General features: G+C 36.6%; 1 protein-coding gene across 1 annotated transcript in view; it reads left to right on the top strand.

The window, feature by feature from the left end:
• Positions 1-19728, top strand: part of LOC121381706 (calcitonin gene-related peptide type 1 receptor-like) — a 23896-nt gene extending 4168 nt beyond the window's left edge. The window contains exons 4-10 of the mRNA XM_041511051.1: positions 4644-4800; positions 6053-6183; positions 8048-8133; positions 9073-9211; positions 9846-9887; positions 10946-11059; positions 19525-19728. Coding sequence (XP_041366985.1) covers positions 4644-4800; positions 6053-6183; positions 8048-8133; positions 9073-9211; positions 9846-9887; positions 10946-11059; positions 19525-19566 — 711 coding nt within the window. The 3' untranslated portion in view covers positions 19567-19728. The remainder of the gene's footprint in view (positions 1-4643; positions 4801-6052; positions 6184-8047; positions 8134-9072; positions 9212-9845; positions 9888-10945; positions 11060-19524) is intronic.
• The last annotated feature ends 1821 nt before the right edge of the window (positions 19729-21549 follow it).

Genomic DNA, 21549 nt, shown 5'->3' on the forward strand with positions numbered 1-21549 from the left:
ATTGCTACTTTTCGCGCTCGCGAATACGTACCTAGTTTTTACTTGACCACAGTAGCCTATCTAAATTGAAGTTCTTTGAGAGGATAATATTGCCAAATTAATACAGTTTGTTGCCTCTTTGTGTGTCTGGAACCTAGTTCAGATCTCAATCGAACGGCAGTCGCCGTGTCGTTGGCTAAAATGTCAAAACCAATTTGTGCGACATCAGTTTATTGATGTTCCCAGTGAAAGTTGTGTTTTTTAAATAATAAAATGTTATTACTAAAACGCTGAGAATTATTCGCACTTGGGTTTGATTTCTAATTGCAACAGCTGTCAATTGTGAAAAAAACCGAAACACGTCTGGAATATTTCACCGACAGGCATTCTTTAAAGGGACACACCCTAGTTACGGCTAGTTGTTAACCATTACGGCGTTGTTTTTCGCTATTAAACCCATTTTTTTCACAAATAAAATTGCACTTTACTTACCGTTTATTATTTAGAATATACATTTCCATTCACCTGAAGTGTTTTTTTGGTAATACTGGTAATCCTGGTGTTTGTAATACCACAAAATGCATTTTTTCGTATTTCTGAAAAACGGACGCACGTTTGAGAAAAAACCGTTGAGCAGACAAGGTCTAATCTATTTTTAGACGGGATATTTATATTTCAATGTCACAGAAGTTGGTATACCACGTGACCGTTATCATTTTCGTTCGGTTTGTTTTCTGGTGCACGGTTCGCGCAATCAACATCCGATTTGTTGTTGTTCATTTGTGAGATTTTTCTTCACAGTTCGTAAACATTTTCAGTAACAATAAAGTTCAGACAAGTAAGTATCTCAATACAAAACGTTACAAACCCTTAAAACCAATACTTTTGCTAAGTCCTACGATCTCTGGAGAGGGGATACAACCAGGACAGAACAGTTGGAACATGTCCAGGAGAGGTGAAAAGAACGCACCCCAAGTCTGTGAAATTTGTCGTGACGTAGGCATTGTTGTGCTTCGAGCGACATCTACCGGTGACATCAGAATACAAACTTTCAAAATTATTTCAAGCAATTGGGACATGGGGATTCCCATGGTATTTATCGATATAAAACCTGCCTTTTCACTCCATTTGATAAAAACGTGATCTAAGTGTGTTACAGGTTTGTAGATTAACCAATTTATAATTTATTTTCGCTGGATGGAACTAGGGTGTGCGGCTTTAACAGACACTCTCATCAAGACGCTGGATGATGAAAATTGTTTTTGGTTGTATGATTTGTTTTCTTCGTGAAAAATGAAGACTTAATACTTTATGTAAGACCAACGTCATTGTTATTATGTAACACATCTGCGATTGCGTTTTAGCCAAAATGCTTTCATAGTATTTGCCCAATGTGCTAAATTTTAACCACACACGTGTGCAGGACCATGACCAATTCACTGCAAGTCCGGCGAGGTAGCCAGAGGCCATAGTGGCTGTTCACCTCGGTCATTTCTGCAAGGCAACATTTCCTCATTAAATTCGCAGACCGTGAAAAAAAAATAGACACTGAGTTTGATTAATCTACAAACGTGTCACACATTTGGATAAAGTTACAATGAACTCGAACAGGAGTCTGCGATGTTGAAGGAGGGAAATACCCTTAATAACAGGTTAAAGCTCGTCTCCATAAACCTTTATGTGAAAAATGTATTGCGTGGTATTAGAAACACCAGGATGACCAGAAACTTTTCGGATGTACAGAACGAATAATCTAAACAAGACAATTTAATGTCTAATTTCAATAATAAAAAACGACTCTAACAATGAAAATACGTCATAGTGTTTAAAACCTAGGGTCTGTCTCTTTAATTAGACTAAATGTTTAACCTTCATGCTGATCCGTGAACGCTTATTAACCCGTAGTCATTTCCTAAGAAAAGTGTTATCTGTTAAAGCAATCAACATAATGCTTTCAAATCCTATAAACAAGAATTAAAACAAAAACTCTGCGATCAATTTATTAGTGGTTTTCGAATGTTACAAACTCTTCTAGGGATCAACTGTATACATTATTTAACACATAATTGTACTTCGAAACCTATTTGTCGAGATTATCATACCAAAATTGATGATGAATGACTAAATTGCATACGTCCAATTTAAGATTACCAATCGAAACTGGTAGATGGGTTACCGCTCCTAGAGAAAATAGAATATGCAAACTTTGTAATACTGATTTTGAAGATGAATACCATTATTTATTTAATTGTAAAAATTATAATATTGATAACAGTAGAAGAAAATATATAATAGAATTAGAATTATTATACAATATTATATTTATTAAAATATTATTTAGTCTTGTGACCTGACGTATCTCTGCACATTTTAGCTATTTTGATTGCATATGTTGTGTTCTGTGTTAATTAAAGATACTTCTATGTTGACGCCTGTTCTGGCCATGTATGTTAATTGTGTATTTGAATTGTCCTCTTGTTAAACATTGTAATGTGTCTGAGTGTTGTTTAATAAATCTTAGCATAGTTTATTAGATCAGTTTGCTTCTATAGACATATTTTTAATTTTTGTGTAGTACTTTATTAATTTATGTAGGGCGATTACGAACAAAAGCACATTTTTCATTACGTAGGGTCACAGTGCCACAATTTTATACGAAAACATTTTTTAATATTGTTTTGTAAACATTTTTCAAGTGTAACCACAATTTGTATATATACTACTCAACCTTTTTGCTAGGGGTATACCAAATATTTGTCAGCAATTTGTGCACATCTAAAATCTATGCAACAGGTGATCAAGGAGACTATGTAGTTTGGATGGTCCATACATCCCCACAATTATGCATGACTGATGTTAAAATACATCGAATACAATAAATGCATTTACTTGACATATTTCCCCCCAATATCCCTAGCGAAATTTGAGTAGTATATGCTAACCACCTTTACAGAGTGGAGTTGGACCGATATTGTACACAATCAGAAAATAATGTCACATATTGTAAGTCATGTTAGCAAACATATATGGAAGTGGCCCGTTGTTGAATTCATTTATTCATTTAAATTATTCATAGATTATCTGTATTTCAGGACAGGTTGTGTAAAGTGTTCACTGTTTATAAATTATCACTATGTTTCCGGGCTGATTGTGTAATGTGTTCACTGTTCATACACTGTTAGTGTGTGTTCAGGATTGGCTGTGTATATTGTTCACTATCCATACATTGTTACTATATTTCAGGATTGGGTGTCAAAGTGTCACTGTTCATACACTATTATTGTGTTTTAGGATTGGTTATACAAAGTGTTCACCATTCATACACTGTCACTGTGTTTTAGGATTCGTTGTGTAAAGTGTTCACTGTTTATACACTGTTACTGTGTTTTAAGATTGGTTGTAAGTGTTCACTGTACATACACTAGTATTGTGTTTCAGGACTGGTTGCGTAAAGTATTCATTCTGCATACACTGTCACTGTGTTTTAGGACTGGTTGTGTAAAGTGTTCACTGTCATAAAACGCTCGCTCGATGCGCGGTCGGTCTGGGATCGATCCCCGTCGGTGGACTCATTTGGCTATTTCTCGTTCCAGCCAGTGAACCACGACTGGTATATCAAAAGCCGTGGTATGTACTACCCTGTCTGTGGGATGGTGCATATAAAAGATCCCTTGCCGATAATCGAAAAGAATAGCCCATGAAGTGGCGACAGCGGGTTTCCTCTCTCAATATCTATGTGGTTCTTAACCATATGTCTGACGCCATATAACCGTAAACAAAATAAAACATTTCTTTCTTTCTTTGTTCATACTTTGTTGTTGTGTTTCAGGGCTGATCATGTAAAGTGTTCACTATGCATACTCTGTTTCTCTGTTTCAGGATTGGTTGTGTAAAGTGTTCACTGTTGATACTGTTGTGTAACGTGTTCACTGTTAATACTATGTTACTGTGTTTCAGGACTGGCTGTGTAAAGTGTTCACTGTTCACACCGTGTTTCAGGAATGGTTGTGTAACGTGTTCACCGTTCATACTGTGTTATTCTGTTTCAGGACTAGTTGTGTAAAGTGATCACTGTTCATACTGTGTTTCAGAACTGGTTGTGTAAAGTGTTCATTGTTCATACTGTGTTTCGGGACTGGTTGTGTAAAGTGTTCACCATTCATACACAGTTACTATGTTTTAGGACTGGTTGAATAACGTGTTCACTGTCCATACCGTGTTTCAGGACTGATTATGTAAAGTGTTCACTGTTCATACTGGTCTGTAACGTGTTCATTGTTCATACTCTGGTACTGTGTTTCAGGATTGGTTGTGTAAATTGTTCACTGTTCATACTGGTCTGTAACGTGTTCACTGTTCATACTCTGTTACTGTGTTTCAGGACTGGTTGTGTAAAGTGTTCACCATTCATATACTGTTACTATGTTTCAGGACTGATTGTATAACATCTTCATTGTTCATACTGTTTCAGGACTGATTGTGTAAAGTATTCACCATCCATATACTGTTACATGTACTATGTTTCAGGACTGATTGTATACGTGTTCACTGTTCATACTGTTACTGTGTTTTAGGACTGATTGTATAACGTGTTCACTGTTCATACTGTTACTGTGTTTCAAGACTGGCTGTGTAAAGTGTTCACTGTTCATACTGTGTTTCAGGACTGGCTGTGTAAAGTGTTCACTGTTTTAAGGAAGTACACGATCATGGCGAACTTCTCGTGGATGTTCGTGGAGGGTCTGTTTCTACACAACCGACTCGCCGTGTCCGTCTTCAGCACGGAGGCGCCGTTCGTCCTCTTTTATGTGATAGGCTGGGGTAGGTATCCGTGCTCGTGTCAATCAAAAATAGAACACGCCCACACTGTCTGTCAGTCAGACACAACAAACTACGCTCACGTTCTGTTTATGTAAAAATACAAAATCCACTTTATGTCAGCATACAAAAAAGATACCCATTTTCTGCTGTAAAAATAAATTACAATATTCCACTGTCAAAATAGAATACGTACACTGACAGTTTAAAATAGAATACACCAACGTTTCGGTTAAACTAAAATAGAACACGGCCACTTTATGTCAGTCTAAACTAAAATATACCCACTTTCTGTTAACCTAAAATAGAATACACTTAGTGTATTCCATTGTAAACATGGAATACGTACACTGTTTGACAATTTACAATAAAATATACACATTTTCTGCTAATCTAAAATAGAATATACCAATTTTTTCTGTTAATCCAAAATAGAACACATCGATGTTTGTCAACGTATTTATGTCAGTCCCAATTACCGGTAAATACGTCAATGATTTTGAGTCAATTCAAACTAGAACACACCCACTATCGGTCAGTCTTAAAATGGTTACCACGTCTGAGTCTGATCAAGACACACGAACTTCTTGTCAAACCTGCACAGAATAAACACATTTTGTATTAATCTTAGCAAGAACATATCGATTATTTGTATGTACACAACCCATGCTTTACCCTTGGCTTGTGTTGTTCTAATTGTAAACAAGGGGATGGCAATAAAAAATTTAAAAAAAAAAAGAAGAAAAAAAAAAAAGAAAGAAAGAAGAACATATCGATTATATCTGTAATCATAACAGTACACATAACTTGTCATATTTCTCTAAATTTAAACAATAATACGATCCTTTTTTAGTCGACTTTAAACAAGAATATACCCCTGTTCTGTCAATCGCAACTAGAATACGCCCATCTTCTAAACCAGAACACTGCCACTTGTTTTCAATCTAAGCCATAAAATAGTATGTGATCATATATTACCAATTAGTAACTCAGTGATTTGTAATGGCAAATATGTATAATAACTATGGGTTCTAAAATCAACCGTTTAGGAGATATAGGTGTTGGGGCGTATTAGATGTATACTAATTAGCACCTTTCCCGGTCTCTGATTTTGGTGGATTTTGGATATAATGTTCAATCGGGCTATCGTAACAATATAAAACAAAAAAGCCACACCTTCTGTTGCAATATGTTCTAGATTCACCTAAATTGTGGCTTAGATTTACTGGACTAATGTGACTGGTGTTTATTTCAGGTATTCCCGCCATTATAACGACCACGTGGGCCGTCCTGATGGAGTTCTACAATGACGAACCGTGCTGGCAGGAGCACAACCTCTCGCCCCTCATCTTTATAATATATGCTCCAATACTGATCACGCTTGTTGTAAGTCTATATACAAGAGTATCTTTATAATATATGCTCCAATAATGATCACGCTTGTTGTAAGTCTATATACAAGAGTATCTTTATAATATATGCTCCAATAATGATCACGCTTGTTGTAAGTCTATATACAAGAGTATCTTTATAATATATGCTCCAATAATGATCACGCTTGTTGTAAGTCTATATACAAGAGTAACTTTATAATATATGCTCCAATACTGATCACGCTTGTTGTAAGTCTATATACAAGAGTATCTTTATAATATATGCTCCAATAATGATCACGCTTGTTGTAAGTCTATATACAAGAGTAACTTTATAATATATGCTCCAATACTGATCACGCTTGTTGTAAGTCTATATACAAGAGTATCTTTATAATATATGCTCCAATACTGATCACGCTTGTTGTAAGTCTATATACAAGAGTAACTTTATAATATATGCTCCAATACTGATCACGCTTGTTGTAAGTCTATATACAAGAGTATCTTTATAATATATGCTCCAATACTGATCACACTTGTTGTAAGTCTATACACATTGAGCTAGTCATGAGTATCTTGATAATTAATCATGTTACATAAACAGCGTAAAATTAACATATCCATATCCCTGTCTGCTCACCTGTCTGTCTGTGTGTGTATCTGTATCTCTCTCTCACCCTTCCCCTCTCACCCCCCCCTCTCACTCTCTGTCTTTGTATGTTTGTCAGTTAGTCTCTCTCTGTCCCTCCGTCGTCCCCCCCCCCTCTCTCTCTCTCTCTCTCTCTCTCTCTCTCTCTCTCTCTCTCTCTCTATCACTACAGAATGACAGAAGAAACTCGATACCACACCACATAAACTACTCGTAACGATTGTTTGTTGTTTGATTAGACTTTTTCCGTGCTTATATCCAATTAAGATTCAAGCACGCTGTCCTGGGCACACACATTGATCACCTATCTGGGCTGTCCTTCCGGAACAATGAGTTAGTAGTCAGTTTGTTAGTGATTAGTAAGAGAGAAATGGGTGTGGTGGACTTACACCTACCCACAGAGTCGTTAAACTCGCTCTAGGTGGGAGCTGGTACAGGGATGCGAACCCAGTACCTACCAGCCTTAAGAACGGTGGCTTAATGATTAGCTGCAGTATCCTTTTATATTCACTTCTTCAACGATAGGATTACATACCACAGCCTTTGGTATATCCGTCCTACGGTCCATATTTTCGAAGCTATCTTAGCGCTGCGATATCGTAAGACTACCGAAAACTACGGTGTGTCTATCGAGGGGGATTGATCCCACAACCTGTCGTCTCTCAAGCGAGAGCGAGAATTCAACCACTGGCCGCATTCCATTTCTCTCATCAATACATTCTGCTCCTCATAAAGAACAATTTTATCACGAGTTCCATCCAAACCACGCGGCAACGCTGTTCTAAACACTCCACGTTCGTCAGTAAGATTGTTAACAGTATCGGCTCTCATTCTAGTCCGCGTTCTACCACACACCAAGATCAGCCCCAAGTTCAGCCAGCAAAAGTCTCGCTAACGTTAGCAAACTATTTGATTGGTTCTCGACGTGGCCTTTTAGTTTACCGTCAAGTACATAAAACAGTCTGCGAACGCTTTTCTGCTCGGTCTGGTTAAACTCAGTCCTAGTCTTTAGTCAGTCTGAAACTAGAAATCAAACATTCCTTTGTCCAGTTCAACAAGAAGTCTGCCATTGATACGAATAAACCTAACACATTGTACAATATAGGCTAATGATTTGAGTTCCCACCCCATATTTAAAACATTGCATATATCTCTTCTGTTAAGAAAATTTAAATTGTTTTGAAAACACTACGGTGCTATGACATATATTTTGTTTTCTTTTTAGATCAATTGTGCATTCTTGGTGAATATTATTCGTATTCTTATAACGAAATTACGAGCTCACAATGCTATAGAGACAGCAAGGATCAGGTACGTAGGGTGTATTGTGATGTGACGTCATTAGGGGTTAAATATTAATATATAGTAAACAGGTCCCAGTGTAGTATCAAGCTGGAAATCAAAAATGGATGGGTGATTTGTTTTGTTTGTTTTATTTTTTAAATTTATTAAAAACAAATTACTTTCTTCTTCTTTTTTTATTATATAAAAGAATTATTATTTTAAAAAAATTAGTTTTTTTGTTTTTGTTTGTTTGTTTTTTTTGTTTATGGTTTATTATATTTTAATAAATGATTATTAATTTATTTGTTTTTGTTTAAGAAAATTAGTTTATTTTCTGGGAATGTGTCGTTACATTTAAGTATACGCTATAAGGAAAAAACCTAACGTTCTGAATACAAATACCGATAAACAAAACTGACAAAACAACAAGGCATATAATTGTTAACACCTTATTAATGCATACATATTGATTGTTAACACCTTATTAATGCATACATATTGATTGTTAACACCTTATTAATGCATACATATTGATTGTTAACACCTTATTAATGCATACATATTGATTGTTATAGTTTTCTTCAACGAGTTTAAAAATTTACTTTTAATCTAAATTAGTGACACATGGTATAAGCGTATGAGACGGGGTGGCAGGGTGGCAACTGCCCCCTAGTGACAGAGCAAATCCTCAAATCCAAGCAAAACTGATAGAGATATTCGGGCAATATTCGATACCTTTTTACCATGTATTACCATCATTCTACCCGCAAATCCATGTACAAATAAGTAGTGATTCGTTTGCAATCCTATATAGCTATTTGGCAGTAATACTAATATGAATAAATGTTGTTCTAGATTCGGGCATTTTTTGTTTAATTCGGGCAAAAATCAGCCTGCCCCCTAATAAAATGGGAGTCTGTACGCCTATGACACATGGTTTGACTAATTTCCTGTTCCTTGTTTCAGAAAAACAATCAAGGCAACTGTGGTATTGCTACCATTACTCGGTATAATAAATCTGTTGTTTCTGCTAAAACCGGACGCAACAGAGGGTTCGTTAATGGAGGCCTACAGGGTGATCAACTCCATTCTACCGGCATGTCAGGTAGGAACCACTTTACGTGTATTGGCTCAAACTGTATTAGCTCCTCTTATTCACACACAGGTGTCAATTATCTGTCATAAAACACATTGTGACTAGACCGATGGGGTGAATATATAAATTTAGACATTTAACGAAATTTAAAGAAGACTGGACAAGCTTACTCTTGGTTCATGTTAAAGGTCGAATTGTGAATACATGTTGTTGGGTTGTGAGGGTTTTTTTTGTTACTCAAGACAAATCAACATACTGTGGCAGTGTTATTATTGAGTGATTTTGGGATTATTAACTTCCTAGTATTTTAAACATAATCAAATACCAATGCACATGTTTTCAATTGTCAGCAGGTTAATTAGTGTGTAGTCTGGGCAACGGTTATTGAAAAATAATATAAGCTGTGCATTTTGAGCATGTTCTATCGAATTAAAATGAGATGAATTTTCATGGGTGTCTATCAAATAAACATGAAATATATGACATGAAATCCACAAAATATTCACACACAAAATAACCTTACATTTACACATACCTGTAATAATTTTCTGTAAACCTATAATTTCATAGAGTATGTTTATTTTGTTTCGTTGAAAGGCATTGTAAACAATAGTAAAACGTAGAATTTTCCTTTCTTCTTCAGGGTATTTTCGTCGCCCTTCTCTACTGTTTTATGAATAGTGAAGTAAGTATTTCATTATGTTGTCGAACCCGTGTTAAGCAGATACCTGTACAGGTATACCTGTTCAATCGACAACTTCTGTTATGAGATGCTACCTTTTTATTGTACCAAACCAACTTGATCTAGAAGATAATAACGTGAATTAAGAAGTCATCTGTATTAAAAGGCCATCATTTGAAGCTCGCTTTGGTTGGACTGTGCTATTTAGACTGTTGGCAATATTAAAAGTGTTGATGAACATCTCTGTATAACCTAACGTTACTTTTTTTCACTGAAGTAATAAAAATAAAGCAGTGAGTTGGGTGCAATTTATTTTGCGTAAAAGCAAATATTGTACACAATTTGTATTCTGAAAACACAAATGCAATTCCAAATTGGAATGGGATATAAAAGGCACACAAAATGTGTAAATCCAGCATGAACATAGCGTTTAGAGTGTACTTTCTGATCCGTACGGTGCTTACTTCTGCGCAGTTCATCAGGCGGGATGATTCTCTGCAACTATTATTAACGGTAATAAGCCTAGCCAGTAAGAAAGCACTTGAGATGAAATCATTTTCATGTTAGCTACGGTAATGATCGTTTGCTGACAGATTCGTCGTATTCAGCCTGTTTTAGTAGGACCAGAGCTGTGTTTGGTAAAACCAGATTATTTTGTCATTCTCCAACAATGAGATCAGCTCTTTGATAATGAGCACGTTTCGTAAATTAGTCGTAGTTTACAACAACAAATCTGGAGTTATTAGCAAAAGCGGATCTAGATGAGCCTGTTTTATTAACGTTTTCTTTTCTTTGATCTACTTCAGGCTAAGAGGAGGAAATTATGCAAGGGGGAGGGGGGGGGGGGGGGGTCTAGAGTGTGGCGAGCGACGTTTATAGGGAGGTTCGGGTCATGCTTCCCTGGAAAATAATATCTATCTCCTGTACCCCCCCCCCCCCACCATCACCTCTCCTCTTTCTCTGTCTCTATTCCTCTCTCTCTCTCTCTCTCTCTCTCTCTCTCTCTCTCTCTCTCTCTCTCTCTCTGTTCAGTTTCTACATCAATATATACTGTGTTGCAGGTTAGATCGGTGATAAAAAAGAAGTGGTACAGATTTCGACTGAGCCGCTCATGGTCGTCCCATGCACGCCGTCGGACCTCAAGGACGTCGTCCTACTTCCTCTCCCAAAGCGAGGTAGTTTTTATGGTCTCATTTCGAAACAGCAAAATACAGAAAAAACGAACACAAATACGTCCAAACGTCGTTGCCGACACCGATAGTAATCGCGTGGGTTGCACGTGCCTGTGTGACAATTGCGACTGTACGAAACTATCCTCGGAGCATCAGTTTGACTAGCTTTATATTCTAAATGCAACACCTAGCTTGATTGGTTGGTTTTTTTCACTGCACTAGTGTCTCCAAAGGCTTGTTTCACTTTCGCTTTTGCTTTATATTTTAACAATATGCTATGGTATCCTATATACTCATCAATATAGAAGCTTTTCTTTCGTGGGTTTTTTTTTTTTCGTTTTTTCTGTTTCAAGATCCCATTCCATAAGTACACACATCATTCGTTCAGTGATTTTCATATCATGTTCTGTGCTATATATAGTTTCTAATACACCTTTCACTGTCGTTTCTGCTTCCCCGTGCATCTGTATATGTTAATAAATGTTATAACATGTCTTATTAACACTTGAATGTTTTCTAGTATCAGTTTTAATAGAATTATGCATACATGCTTTAGCAGTTGCATTACAATTTGCTCATTCAAATTTATGTTTGTATGTTGATGTACATTTGTATATTTATGACATAATGACATGAATTTTAATTATGTAAATGTTGTTGATAGGAGAAATGTAAATGTGACATTAATATCAACTGCTGTCAGCTAATGTATTTCATTCAAATCAGTATCTTAAATAAATATTCTCTGTAACCAATGTATGGGTGAACTTTTATTTTACGTCTGTCTGCTTTATATATATACGTTTTACATATTTATATTCAATCACGATTTAGGCATACATTTGGACATAACAAAGATGACCATTTTGTTTTTTACGGTCTTTGATTTGAGCAGTTATGTGGAAATAGCTAACACTTATTCTGTTACTTGGCTGAAACGACAACCAAAAACGGACCCAAAACGAAACATTTCTGATTCATCGTTTGTCAAAAACAGAAACGAAACAAAGGCTGAGTTCAACCAGACAGAGCAGAAACAAACGCTAACTGGTTTTTGTGTTTCTCTAACCACATCTGCAGCCAATCGAACCGTTCCTGAACGTTAGCGTTCTTTGTTATTGCTGAACGCAAACCGGATAAACCAACCCCACGTTCAGCCAGCAAACGTTTCACTAATGTTCGCAAACTATTTGATTGGTTTCCGACGTGACCATTTGGTTTACCGTGAAGCGCATAAACTAGTCTAGCGGACATTTTTTTTCTCTCTCTCTCTCTCTCTCTGGCTGAACTCAGACAAACTAGTGAGTAATAAACAAAATACTGAGTATTTAGAGAATTAAATTTCTGATTTGGACAAGAAAACTCTCTATTGGATATGTATCGATGTTCAATTACGAGGATGGATCAGTTCCAGAAGATACACGATACAGACGACGTTGTCTGTCATAAGATATTCTTAATTCCTCCATTAGTTGAAGATAATTTTAGAGATTGCACTAACACGATTTCGACGTAGTCTATGAGAACGTTTTAGAGATGGTTAATATAATAAGGTAGTCCAAGTAAACATTCTAGTTATATTGTTTTCCAGATACAGTATTATCAAGATGAGGATATTTTTAGAGACAATTTTATATGAAGATTGTATTAACCATAATTTCGAGTGTAGTCCATTAAAATGTTCCACACGTTTTTGTTTGAAGAATGTAAACACAGGACGATTGAGGACCTGTTACTGGTCTAGCGAATTTGCCGAGTGTACGTAGTACGTGTAAATGCAAACCATAATCTCTAATGATTTATAGAATATATTTATCATGGAATCATTGTTATACTCAGATTCATCTCCACAAGCATTTAGTAGGGTCATTTTAATAGGTTGTCTTGGTATGTCTACATAATCTACAAAAACGGATGCTTTGTAGCACGTATGCCAGTATAACAGATTTAACAAAATACTGTCTACCATTCAAATGATTCTAACAGAAACTTCCATAGGCACATCAGATTAACCTGCTAAGATGTAAAATAGAAGGTTAAAAGAAGATTTTTTTTCAAAATATTTGTTCTATGGTAGAATGTTAGGAACCGGTCTACAAATATACAAGTGGTCATAAAAACTCGCAACAAAGGTGGATCATTTGCATACTTTGATCCTCAGCAACGAAATGGTTACACATCATGTTTTTGCTTTTGCCAATCACTGGTGCTGCTGATGATCAGAACCTTGTCGACAGTCATGATTTTCCAAAACACATTAACATGCCAACGTTTGAAACATTCAGAAAAATCACCCCTGCCCAAAGCATTTTGTTTTAAAATTTGTATAACTATGTATCACTTCTAAAACGTCTTTCGTATGCCCTCCCCCTTAAAAAAATAACTCCTTTATCAAACAAACAAAACAGTGAAAAGAGTGGACATACTCCGTTCTAGTTGTCAGCCCTCGATATTATACTAACTTGAATAGTAATATGGATTTTCCACTTACAATGCTGAATTAGCAAACAGTATTACTGCTAATGAAGAAATGACTACGGATCATCTCTACTTTTTTTTTTAAACTGAATTCCCCCACCACTCGTCCCCATGACATCCTGGTGTTTTTGAAAATGATCCACAGCGGTTATTTGATGCATATGGCATACTGATCCTAAAACCATTTTAAAACGGTTAGGCAATACATTAAATATAATTCCAAATGTAGCGTACTAGTTAACTTGACCTCACCCAAAATACATTTGCTAATCATGACAGATAATTCAGGCTGTTTTTCTTCTTTTCTTTTTTTTTCTATTGTCTCCGAGTCTCATAGTTGTGGGGGTTTTTTTGGGGGATGGGGGTGTTTTTTTCCTTTTTCCTTTTTTTTTTAAATCATGACGGTTTTTTTTTATGAATTTGGTATACTAAGCAGTATATACCGACTGTATCTGTTTCTAAACTTCCTTATGATTGGATGGCGCGCTGGCTCGCGCTTGCTGACGTGGTGTCTGTAGCTAGGTTTATTTCTCCCCAATCACAGTGTTGGCCTTGCAGCGTCCTGTGTCAGGACGACGCCCGGGTTGCCTCAGTTGATGACGTGTCCGTTCAGAATGCGTGTATGTTGGACGGGGACAAGCAGGTGATACCTCAGAGGTTAGACAATACCTAATCCTTGTGGTCGTCTAGGACGTAAATCCGTATGTCCAGTTATAGTCTGTCCGTCTGTCACACCAGGCTGTAGTGCACGTATGCTGTCCACTATCCGTATGCTTGCTTGACGATTCGTGCTTGTTGAACTTTATCAGCCTTGATCTTAAGGCGGTGCCACACGATACAAGTGCCTTATACGAGAATAGCCTCGAGAACAGCAGATTGCCATTACGATTGGTTCATTCGTTGCTATGCAATCAGCTATTATCGTACGAAACACTCGTATTGTGTGGCGTCGCCTTTAGAGAGTTATACATATTACCGTAATGTACCCAGCCAATACAACACTTGGAAAGTGCTTAGCCTCTCTGAAGTGTTGACCTTGGGACAAATGCCCGATTTGCCTACCCTTAAGACTAGCTCTAAAGGATCAGATATAAACCTATATTCGTGATCGCTCGTCTGAGCTGCTATGGTCATGGGATTGAACTCCTCAGTGGACCCATTCTTCGATAGGGGTTTTCCCGTCCTAACCAGTGCCACTGATATATCAACCGTGGTATGTGTTATCCTGCCTGTGGGAAATTATGTATAAAAGACTCCTTGCTACTACTGAAAACATAGTGGTTTCCTCTGAAGACTACGAGTCAGAATCACAAACTGTTTGACATCCAATAGCCGATGATTATTCCTCTAAGCAATGGGTAGCAGTACGTGCAATTGCCCATCTTGCAATTTCGCTGGGTACAGCCTCGGCTTGTAAAGTTTTATAAGCACGGGTTCAGATATAATGTTATTTTAATCTCAGTAAAAAGCTGTTTGTAATAAATACATTTCTGTTTGGCGTGTATGTCGTCCTAACATTTGCATGCATGGCAGCACTAGAGCCTTTGGAGTTAGTGGTCTTGCGATTTCATTTGGCATATTTTTAGTTATGGCTTTTTATATAAAGAGTATCAAAACATTTGGTTTATTACTGCTTAATTTAGTTCGTTGTGTAAATGTTTTTTATATATATAGTTGATGATATCAAGATTTTGTAGATTTCTGTAAAGCCTTTCTGTAGTTGTTTCTATGAAGGCTAAACGCGGTATTTATTTTTTAAAATTAAAGAATTAAGTATGTCATTGCGTTAAACAGATTGCATAATAATTCTTGTATGCAGTTTTTTTGTTGTGTTAAAACCATTTGACCAGAATATAATTAAATTTACGTACAAAAAACGTCGGTACGTATTTTTAGACATTGATATCAAATAAATAATAAACATGTTTTGTCGATCTATAGTAATTAGTTCATGTGTGTTTTATGATATTTCCAAAAGTATGACAATAAATATCACAGAATATTGATATTTACTTAAACAAACGATACAGTAATTTAGCGAATGTATGCATTAACCATCAAGTAGGCTAAATCTATTAAAATAATGAACATAGACATATTTATTGTGACTTGTACTTATTTGATACGTTATATAATAACCTTGTTACCTACGTTTTACCAATACAATATTTGTAATAGATTATCAGTTGTGACACATAACGAAATTACACATCCAGATATACACTTTCAAAACCAATTATAAAAGCTGAAAAAAGTCGTAGTTATTTTCACGAAAATTATTTGCAACACTGTCACCATGTTTTACGTAGGTACTGTAATAGTATCTGAGGATGCGCCAAACATTAATTGCTATATTGCATGGTTAAAGGGACAGACCCTAGTTTTCAAACACTAAGGCATATTTTTCACTGTTAGAGCAGTGTATGATAACTAAAATCAAGCATTACTTATATTTTATTGTTTAGATTATCCATTTCCGAAGTGTTTCTGGTCATCCTGGTGTTTCTTATACCACAAAATGCATTTTTCATACTTTTAAAAACGCACGTACGTCTGGGAAGTAACGGTCATGGAGTCGCGTTTTAGTCTATTTTTAAGGGTATTTCAACGTCACAGACTGTTATATCCAAATTTGTTACAGATTTGTAAATTAAACAAACTTAGTATCCATTTTTACGGGTTAAAACTAGAGTCTAGGTGAAAAATATGCCTTAGTGTTTAAAAACTAGGGTGTGTCCCTTTAAATAGCAAGAGCACGCCACATGAAGCATGGCAATATGTTTCGTGTGCTGTTTTAATTTCCTTTTTAGGTTTAGTTTTCATAGTCAAATTTGTGATTTTTAATAACACAATTTGTTTTTTAATCCGAACATGGACTATAAAAAAAATTAATGAACGAGGAAAATAGACCCACCAACTATTAGCGACGACATCTTTGGATGACCGAAACTTAATCTTTCCGCAGTTACTATACTTTTATTACATACAGTGAACATTGCTTTCCCGTCTTGTTTTTGAACTGATTTAAACAAGAAATAATTTTATATAAAACAGTACAACATTTTTTTAAATTTCATTCGGTAAACACATTAACGTTGTGCAGTCATCACCTCGGTTTATTCGAAGTTTTAGTTTTTCGATATTGTGTAATTTCAATGGAAACAGACACAAAGGTTTGTTTATATTGTGCGTGTGATAACGGCTGTATTGCAATTCCTCTGCAATTCCTGCAACCTTTGAGTTATAAAATCGAATACCCCTTTGGACTTCGAATGCTTTTGGACGTCAGTTTATTTCCAAAACAGCAAGTTCCGGACAAGTACATCATGTGCCCATAACAGATCGAGACAAATAAATGGGCCATTGAATTCAGCAGAACCAGCAGATTTCTGAGACAAGGGATTTAATTGAGAGAACTTGTACAAGATACGATCAAAGTGTCTGCTCTGTTGACATTGAACTTTTTGGCAATTAATGTTTGAGCACTCGAGTTTTTTTTTTTTATCACTGACCAAACTTGAAACGTCAGTCAGTTGACGTTGTCGATTTCCCATTTTTCTTTATTGCTTCTATATGCACAAAACACGAATAGCTGTGTGTGTTATTTAACATGAGCCGTCAAATAAAGATGAAGATCGCCACCCATCAGACAGTGTATTTCGTTCACATCAGTTTCTATAACTTCGTCTAGCTCGCTTTTAATAAATAGTGTGGGCATCTAATACGAAAATGCTTTAATTGAAACAAGACTTCTGTCTACAGTGGTAAAGTGGTACTTTTATTGCACGCCACTTGATGTTAATGTGCTTAATACATGTCAATCTTCTATACAGCGTTCATATTGCTTGTCTGTATTGGTGATTTAACTCTGTACAAACTGGTCGCAGCTGTTTGCTAATAATCTTCCTTATTGAATAGTGGGATAAAAGATTGTGGCGATACGTAATGTCACCATTAATATAAGGAAAGAAACGAAATGTTTGTTTTACAGCGGCTCTGCTCATTGTAAACCACGTCTTATTGATGTATAATATGTCGTCATTGGGACTCTTGGGTCATGACTTATAAAATTTAAAATTAACGAGATAACCCCACTGTGTTTGTCGATTTGCCGACGTAGAATGGTGGTTTTACTGGACATCGCAAATTGAGTTTAATTGATGACGTGTTAACTGAGCCAATAAAATGGGACATTTGCAACAGTAAAAACACCAGTCTACGTCTGCAAATAAAAAAAAATCTCAATAGAGTTATCTCTATTCTATTTGCGATTGGTTTTCTTTTGTTTTTCTGAAACAAAATATAACTGATTTTCCTAATGCTGGGATCAGACTACCAACTGCCACGACAAAGTTGGCCAACGTTCTGCTCTCACTTCTACGACTTAACAATTGCTAGTCTGAGCACTGTTACAACTCGATTCTCGTCGTATACAATTCATACGACCGATTGGTTGTTAATCTGAGGTCACCCATCGTAAGAGTTGGCCAACTCCGTTTTGACAGTTAACAGTCTGAGTCTAACATAAGAGTTTCATTACAGTGACAGTAAGATATATTGAACAACCGCAAATGCTTTAGTCTAGATTTTAATGTTTTATAAACACGGGTCTCAGTCAAGGTATTAAGAGAAGAAACTCGTAGTAGCAGCAAACATACAGGAAATACGACGTATGACATAGTATTTGATATACTAGTCGTGGAGCAATTGTGGGAATAGGGGAAACCTGATTAGATCAGCTAGGGTTTATTGCGCTCTGTTGTTGAATTACATCGCACGCAGCCCATCGATATAACAGCAAATCGGTAAGAAGGTAATATGTGGCATGATGTCACTAACCCCTCCTACTGGACAAATTCGTTGTCTTTTAACGCTTCCATCTAGATATTCATAAGCGTATCAAAAACCGTGAGATGTTCTGTCTTGTGACAGTAGGATCGATTTCCGCTGGTGGGCTCGTTGGGCTATTTCTCGTTTCAGCCAGTTCTCCACAACTGGTGTCACAAACGCCGTGGTATACACTGTCTTGTCTGTGGGATGCTGCATATCAAAGTTCCCTTACTGCTAATCAGAAAGAGTAGTCTATTGCGTGGCGGCAGCGGGTTTCTTTCCGTATTATTTGTGGAATCCGTAACTCTATATCCGACGACACATAACCTTAATTAAAAATGTGTTGAGTGTGTCTTTAAATAAAACATTCCTTCCTTCCACCCGGAACCGCGATTTCTTATCTCATTTACTATATGAAATAAAACATTATACGTATGTATTAAGCATAATTGTTTGTACAAATAAACCCCTGCTTTTTAACGCTCACGGAGTGACGAACAAATAAACTTGTTGTGACGGTGCTAAATCCGAGTGGAAGGTTAAGCGTAGAAGGGGCAAGGTGTGTGTGTGTGTGGGGGGGGGGGGGGGGGGGTGCAGTTGTTCACGGACGCCGCGGAAAGTACCCGTGGATGGCTAACGATTTTAAAATGGTATTATAGTTCATGTAATATAAAAGGTACAAATAGTCTAGTAGATTAGCTAAAAACTAAAAATTTAAAATGTGAAAAAAGCGTGAAATGTTTTATACTGGTAAAATTTGTAATACGCTTTCATATAAAAGCAGGATACACGCAATCTAACAACAATTGCGGCTGCCATCTTTTTGTTTTACAAAGAAAGTCCTCTGGGGTGAGTTTAATCGGCTGTTTGTCACTAACGTTTGCTAGACTGGGTTGTTTTTTTACGCTACACATTAAGCCGAATGACCACTTTGGGAACCAGTCAAAATAGTTCGCAAACATTAGCAACCTCCCCCCCCAAAAAAAAAAAAAAAAAAAAACACGAAAAAAAAACAAAACAAAAAAAACGTTGGCTGAACTTCAGGCTCCTACAGAATGATGAATATCTTTTCAGAACCTTTTCAAAATGTATTGAAATTTAGGTTTGTTTTAAAGACAAAAATATTTAACATATTGTTTCTCGTTTTGTTCTGTTTTCAGAGCGGACTGTCCCCGTTAAATCGGACGACAACACCCTTATGATGCTAAAACAAAATGGCGGCAACAAAATACCAAAAGATGACGTCGCCGGAAGTACACCTTTACTTGACTTTTTTTTCAGAGTTTCATAAGTAGCCTTTTGTACAGTCTATGGAGCGCTTACATTTATTTTTACCATTTGTTTGTTACATTTGTTTCATTAAATACTCGTATAAATTATATAAACGTGTCTGTTATTGTTTCCAGAATTATCACTTTTTATAGTTCTACAAAAATGTTTTTTTGGTAAATACTTTCAGATTTGTTTAACGTAAGAAGAAAAGTAAAAGTGATTTGAAAATAACAAAGAAAAAATACAATTTTTGTGTGCAATTTACAAAACAATTGGCTCAAATAAATAACTTGTAGTACATTTCATAGTATAAAAAAGGCGTTCCCGTATGGGAAGGATTATAGTCAAATTCAAAATAATTTAAGGTGCAGTATTTTAGGAGCATAAAGACACTTTTACAGTTACTGAAATATTTAAAAACAACAACAACGTTTTATGCACATCGGCGTTATAATGATAAATAAAGCACTTTCAAACTCCGTTATCTCGATGTGGCAGGCATCATACCAATAAGCTCGATATATCGGTGGTTTGAGATAAACATAATAGATTATGCCACAGAATAATTTCTCGAGCTCAGACACCGAAACGCGTCGACAAGGGTACTTCAGTTTACCAGATGTCACAAACGTCGAGAACGGTGCTTCTTTCTCCCCAAATTGTCCAGAACAGAAACGCCATTACCTAAATGTTGATCAATTGTCTGCTGTTTAGATATAAATTACACATTGGTATGTAGACTTCATACAAGTTTAAGGTATCGCAACCTATCAGTTACCAGGACCCGGCCTCAGTGGTGTAATTGTCATGTCATCGAACTTGAGGTTCGTAGGTACTGGGTTCATATCCCACCTGAGGCATTTGGGGATTTTTCATGCCAGTACCAGCTCCAACCTAGAGCTGATTACCCGGCATGCACTGCAGGTTCCGTGTACCCCGAGCTCGGGTGATACAGAGATAGTTCAACTGACGGCATACGTGGATAACGACCCTGTCAAGTAGTCCGAAATGGAAATACTGCGGTTTCACCATTCATCTCATCACCATCCATGTTTATACTCGTAATGTCCAAAAAAAAAAAAAAAATGTCTTCGTAAATGTACGGTAACCTGTACATGGGTTACCAGGCACTATGCTTATATCGATGACTGTGATCTCGAGATATCCTGGACTGTCGGGATTACCGAGGTGAAGATAACGAATTTCGACATATCACCTCTGTGACGGAACATGCTCTTAATTTTGTTTTCGCCTGTAACGATATTAATTGTGTTAGAGGGCCGTGTGCAGTTCCATTGCACTTAGCCCAAGTGGGCAACTTGTTACGTAATACTTCTGCGCGACGGTCGTCGAGCTGTACTTTCTAATACACACCCAGCGAGGCGCGGAGGCCATGTGGCCAGTAGTTACGTAATACCTCCGCGAGTGCGGTTTTTACAACCGTGATTGGCGACCAAGGCGTCAGTAAGTCTGGCGATCAAAGAGAAAAAATGCGTCTCTGGGAGTTGGGAATATATCACTTGATAGGGGGAGGACCGCCTTGTACCCCCAGGCGATATTCTGATTTTTTAATAAATAGCTAGAGTTTTAGAGATATCGGGGAGAACCAGATAGGAAGGCTTCCCGGGAACGTTAGTCCGTTTGGACTTTGGTAAATATATTATTTCTGCTCTGTTGTATAACCTTGATGTGATTGATGTGACTTTAAATATTTTAATACTGGATTATACCAATATTCTTTAGACAGTGTCTTCGGTCATCTGACGAAGTAAATCGTAGACTTATTATTCTAACATTATACGAGTATTTGGTAATATAAAGCTTAGCCAGTCATCCTAGAGTACCTAGGTAAACTGTAGGTTATTGTCTTTATTGTGATAGGTACCAGTATTAATTCTGTGTTACAAGGTTAC

The sequence above is a fragment of the Gigantopelta aegis genome, chromosome 9 (genome assembly GCF_016097555.1).
Source record: "Gigantopelta aegis isolate Gae_Host chromosome 9, Gae_host_genome, whole genome shotgun sequence".
In the NCBI taxonomy this organism is placed as follows: domain Eukaryota; kingdom Metazoa; phylum Mollusca; class Gastropoda; order Neomphalida; family Peltospiridae; genus Gigantopelta; species Gigantopelta aegis.